At 30.2% G+C, this 6217-nt stretch overlaps 1 protein-coding gene across 1 annotated transcript; it reads left to right on the top strand.

Moving 5' to 3' along the window:
- The first annotated feature begins 2135 nt into the window (after positions 1-2135).
- Positions 2136-4170, top strand: LOC133691867 (cytochrome P450 83B1-like). The gene is made up of 2 exons (XM_062112483.1): positions 2136-3049; positions 3179-4170. The coding sequence occupies exons 1-2, from the start codon at positions 2165-2167 to the stop codon at positions 3806-3808; spliced, it is 1515 nt and encodes a 504-aa protein (XP_061968467.1). The 5' UTR covers positions 2136-2164; the 3' UTR covers positions 3809-4170.
- Positions 4171-6217: the final 2047 nt, after the last annotated feature.

Genomic DNA, 6217 nt, shown 5'->3' with positions numbered 1-6217 from the left:
TACAGACTTTGCAGTTAGCTATCGTTTAAAGAGGTGTTGGATGTTTCATTTTAACTGGTGCTTTCATAGTTTAAATGCATAGTTGCTACAGAATCTAATTGATCTATGTTTCGTATTGTATGATGCGCAAAATTTAAGATATAATAAGTTGAGAAATGGTGTAGTTAGTACCTTGCCTCCCAGCTAAATAAATGAAACAAATCAACATTCTTTGAGTGTGTGCATGTATAATCAACCATATTTTTGTGAAAATAATTAGGATGCCAGTATTAGATGTTTCATGTTATTCTTTGAATCTACGTTGTAATAATGTTGTAATTTACTTAGATCACTCTATTTCAATGTTAAAGGCAATACCTTGATGTAAATATATTGCTCTTATCTAGGATGATTTCTTACCAAGAACAACTACTTCATTAATAAGTTGATGTAAACATTGTTGCAATAACTTTTTTTTTTAGTTGACCCGGTTTAATCCATCTGATTTATGACCCGATCATTAGACTGGATCGGGTTTCAAAACTATAACTCATGGTGTATAAAATGTCTGGCACATGTCCAGCAGCGATGATTGGAGAGGGACGCCCTCACAATTTTTGGATGGCATCGAGAAGATGGAAAAAAGGCTTGATATGTTAGCTCTAGTAGGTAAGTGTCCATATAATCGTGTGCACGATAAGTCAGTTATAGGATTTTTCTTTTAATTTTTTTTTGTTTTTTGTTTTTGTTTTTTTCTCTTTTTTTTTTTATAAAATATAAACTTAGTTTGATATTATGATAGTGATTATTTTTTAAAATATTTTTTTATTTTAAAACTATATCAAAATAATATTTTTTTTTATTTTTAACATAACACGTCAACACAATTTAACATTGACCAGATTATATAGAGATAATTTATACCGACATTATAGATTGTTAGTTTTATTTTGGTTGGCATTTGATTTTTTCAATTGAAACAATATGTTTTAATTTTAAAGTGTTTATGTTTCGGTTGTACTTTATTTATTTATATATATTCAACAAATATAATTGCAATTCAATTCTAACTATAGCAAAAATTTAAATTTCAAACACAAGTAAAAAAAATAAGAGTTGAACCGATATGACCCGATCGATAAATTAATAAGTTCAAAGATAACTTGGATAACTGATAAAAATATATTTTAATTAAAAAGAATTAAGATGACATTTTAAAAAATAAATATTGAGATGAGAACATTTTGTATCTAGTCAGGTTAACCGGGTTAACCTTTTAAATTTTTGACTTAGGTCATGAGACCATAATAACCTCAAATAAAGCAAATCAAAATAAAATATGAAGCTCAATTTTTAATAAACTTATTTTTGAAGGATGAAATTGAAAAAAATCAAATCTAAAAAAAAAACACAAAAATAACCTTTTGAAACAAAATTATAAATTTAAATAAAATTATGAAAACACCATTGGCAATCTCGCAAGGCCTTTTTAAAGTTTTATTATCCTAACATTTTAACCTGAAATATAAAAATATATCAGTAGCTCCTTGTAAAATTTTAATCTAATTAAATGATTGGATTGATAGATAAGATTGAAAAAAGAAAAACACAAATTATTTGGCTATAATGATTGGTCAAAGGAGAAATAACCGGAATTTAGACAAAATTTATGGAATAAACCAAGATTTTTAACAAGGTAAAATTTATTCAAATTAATTTTGTTTTTTAAACTAGAACATGATATACCGACTATTTCAAACGAAACGGGCTGAATTTGAAAACCTTAGTATATAGTATAATAAAAGGAATTAGGTTTGAACGCAAGATTTCTATATAGTATCAAATCTAGACGGCAGACATTCATTATGAGTTTACTGAAAATGCTCAAGGCTCATCAAATACGTAATAATCATGTTATGTACGGATCAATTTCGAACACTGGCTATTGTTATTATAATTGCTGAGGAAAAATTTCAAGTCAAAACATGAAGTAAATATTTTCAATTAAGTTGGTGCATATACACAAATAAAATGCTCGAAATGAAAGTTAACATGATAGAAATGTATTTACGTAAATATTTTTTTTAATATATTTTTAAATAAAAAATACACTTACCCGCAAACACTCTCTATATAATTGAAGCTTGTATCGCAGAATTCACGGCTCAAAAATACTCAGATCATAATGGCATTACTCATATTCGTAATTCTCTTCCTCTCCATCATTTTCTTGTTTCTTCTCAAGAAAAACAAAATCTCTAAAAGAGCTCGTTTCCCTCCTGGCCCCAACGGTCTTCCCTTGATAGGTAACTTGCACCAGCTTGATAGCTCAAACCTTCAAACGCATTTATGGAAACTATCTCAAAAATATGGCCCCCTCATGTCCTTAAAGCTAGGTTTCAAGCGAACCCTCGTGGTCTCTTCAGCCAAAATGGCTGAAGAGGTACTGAAAACCCATGATCTTGAATTTTGTAGCAGGCCGCTCTTGACTGGCCTGCAAAAAATTTCCTACAATGGTTTAGACTTGGCCTTTTCACCATATGGTGCTTATTGGAGGGAGATGAAAAAAATATGTGTCGTTCATCTACTCAACTCGACACGAGTGCAAAGTTTTCGTACCAACAGAGAAGATGAGGTATCGCATATGAATGAAAAAATTTCCAAAGCAGCTCTTGCTTCTAAACCCTTCAACTTGACTGAAGCAATGCTGTCTCTTACAAGCACAGCCATATGCAGAACTGCCTTCGGAAAAAGATACGAGAATGGAGGAATTGAAGGAAGTAGGTTCCTTGCGTTGCTTAATGAAACCGAAGCCCTTGCTGCGATGTTTTATCTTTCTGATTATTTTCCATACATGGGATGGGTTGATAGACTCACGGGACGCGCCCATCGTCTTGAAAAAAATTTCAGAGAGTTTGATGTTTTCTACCAACAAATTATTGATGAACATCTTGATCCAGAGCGACCGAAGCCAGACCATGAGGACATACTTGACGTTTTGCTTCAAATATACAAGGATCGCACTTTTAAAGTTCAACTAACGCTTGATCACATCAAAGCAATTCTAATGGTAATCTAAGTTCGACTCAAATTCGGCCTTTTAATTTTCATTTCCCAAGCAAAATGATTTGGATTTGAATATTGTAAATGGTTTCAAATATCATCCTTACATTTTATTTTATTTTCCTGATCCTTGCAGAACATATTTGTTGGTGGGACTGATACAGCTGCTGCTACTGTGATCTGGGCCATGAGCCTTCTAATGAAAAACCCTGAAGCAATGAGAAAAGCTCAAGAAGAAGTTCGAAAGGTGATTGGAGATAAAGGTTTTGTGTACGAAGATGATGTTCAACAATTGCCTTACCTTAAAGCTGTGGTTAAAGAGACCATGAGATGGCAACCAACAGCACCACTACTAATCCCAAGAGAAACAACTACGGAGTGTACCGTAGGTGGGTACGAAATACCAGCCAAGACCTTAGTTTACGTCAATGCGTGGGCTATTGGAAGGGACACAGAAGTTTGGGAGAACCCGTATGTGTTCATTCCTGATAGGTTCTTGGGCAGTTCTATTGATTTGAAAGGACAAGATTTTGAGCTGATACCATTTGGTGCGGGTCGAAGAATTTGTCCTGGTATATATATGGGAATTGCCACCGTGGAGCTTTCACTTTCTAATCTTCTCTACAAATTCGACTGGGAAATGCCTGGTGGGATGAAGAGGGAAGACATAGACGTCGTTCATACGCAACCCGGTCTTGCTATGCGTACGAGGGACGCCCTCTGCCTCGTGCCTAAGGCCTATGCTGTGATGGGCAATGATGCGTAAAGGAATTGTGAACATCATCATGAAATCGTGACTCTATGAATAAAACACGAATCAGCCCATAATCAGTAGTTTTTTTTTGTTTTTCAAGGTTTGCATGCTGTGTGTAATAATAAGAATAAACGACGGAGCTTAATATGAAGATTGACCTCGAATAATTTTCACGCATGCTCCGTTGAATTTTTAAGGTTCTTTGTACCCTTTTGTTTTTACATTAGAGTTCATTATGGCTTGAATTATTCTTATTTTTATGCAATTTGAAAAGTTGATGGTCTGAATTTTAAGACCTCTATCAAATTCTTTTCAATACTGGCCCTAATATCTGAGCTTCGAAAGTCAATAAAAGGAGCAAGTCTCTTTATTCATGTGATATGCATATCAATTTAAAATACTTCATAAGTTATTAAATAGTGCATGATACATGAGTTAGATCAATGATCCTATATAATATATGAGTTAGATCAATGATCCTGCAGATAGGAGCTATCTAATAAATCTTGACAATAATAAGCGGATGATTTTGTATTTTACTTTGCCATGGAAGCTGTTGAAACTCCTACTAAAGCTCATACAATTGCTTAATTAAAATTGATAATAATTTTGAAGCTCTAATAGCTATTGACACCTAAATATATTTGATTTGATTTTGAGTTTTTAAACTAATTAAAATATATTTTGTTATTAGAAATGGAGTTTTAAAGGTTCATGTGATTATTATTTTTTATTATTTTTTATAAACCTTGAATAATTAATGTGAATCAAATATTTATATTTTTTATTTTGTTATTGTAAGTTTATATATATTTCTTTTTCAAAATTAGTATTATTATATTTTTAATACATTAGTTTCAAATTTATCGATGATCACTATTTTTCTAGTTTTGTTTTAGTAAAACTACTTATGATGTTTTATTTAAAGAACAATGCTTTTGATATAAAAAAATTATAAAAAGAAGAAGAATGCATTAGGAAAAGGGTTTTGATTAAAGAGATACATTTTTTTTTATTTCAAATCATTAATTTGTTTTAGATATTTATTTTAATTGATTTTAGTTTTAATGCAATAAGCAACGTGGCTAAAATAAAGGTATATTGTAATTTTTTTCAAGTTTATTTTTTTTATATTTTTTTAATATATTCACATCAAAACTATCAAATTCATTATTTTTTTTAATTTCTTATTAAGATAAGTTCTTGTTTAAAAACAATACATATGATAAAAAAAAATGAGGAAAAAAAGAAGAAATGTGTTAATAAGGTACAAGGTTTTTTAAGAAATGGTTACCTTTTTTTTCTTTATTCTTAATAGTTATTGTTTTTTTGATATTGATTTTGATTGATTTTAGTTTTTATGCAATAAACAACATTGCCAAAAATAATATTTTTTTTTAAAAAAATACATGAATAAGGAAAAGAGAATTCATACTAACATATCACATTTTTTTATAATATTTAAATTATTATTTTTTACAAAAATCCTTTTTTATTGCCATGTAGTCAAATAAAAAAAATTCAAGAATACCCTACGACTCGAGATCAAACTTTTCATATGCATCCATCTTTCGGCTTCTCAAGATCAAGTTTTTTTATGTATTTATTTTTTAATTTTTAATTTTAATATTTAGTTAATGTTGACAATTGTTTCTATAATTTATTGGTTCATGGTATTTTTTATTTATTCTATTAAATACATGCATTAATTTTTTATTTTTTAATTAATTTTTTTATAATATTACAATGTTTATATATATTTTATATATAAAAAATTAACTTGAAATTTTACTGTATTGTCAATTACTTAGCTACTTGACAGCTACAAGAAAAACGTTGAATTTGGACCAAAGTTGATGTTAAGAGACTGGCAACTAGATGTAGTTGCTGAGTGGGGCGTCTTTGTTTTGGAGAAGATGATTGGTGGTTTTTCTGTTCAAAATGATGACTTTAAAGAACAACGCATGGTGGATGATTGGTGGTTTTGAAAATGACGGTGAGAACTGCCCAGGAATGTATTAGGATCGAACTCATATGGGTTCTCCAAAGCTTCTGGGTCCCTTCCAACTGCCCCAGCACTCACGTAAACTAGGGTCTTGGTTGGTATTTCTTACCCACCTATGTAACATTCCTTGGTTGTCTCTCTCGGGAGTAGTTGTGCTGTTGGTTGCAATCTCATCGTGATGATGTCAAAAAATTCAGTATGTTAAGAGAAAACATGTTATTTAATATTTAGATAGTTGTTAATTAAAATATTCATTTAATTAGTTCTTTTCTTCTTAGCTTATGAAATACTAAATTAATGGTAAAAGCTTTATTATAAGCAAAAACAATTCTTATTAATGAATTTGGATACTTGTCAATGTACTCAATTCCTATATTGTCAATTACTTAGCTTCTTGACAACAAAGTTGATATCAG

This window comes from Populus nigra, chromosome 4, assembly GCF_951802175.1.
Source record: "Populus nigra chromosome 4, ddPopNigr1.1, whole genome shotgun sequence".
NCBI classification, from domain to species: domain Eukaryota; kingdom Viridiplantae; phylum Streptophyta; class Magnoliopsida; order Malpighiales; family Salicaceae; genus Populus; species Populus nigra.
The sequence above is the reverse complement of the archived record's forward strand: the minus strand, read 5'-3'. Positions and strand labels throughout refer to the sequence as shown.

Coding starts and splice junctions, on each gene's coding strand:
- LOC133691867 (XM_062112483.1), top strand. CDS start 2,165: ATGGCATTACTCATATTCGTAATTCTCTTCCTCTCCATCATTTTCTTG. Junction 3,050..3,178: donor ACATCAAAGCAATTCTAATG/GTAATCTAAGTT, acceptor TGATCCTTGCAG/AACATATTTGTTGGTGGGAC.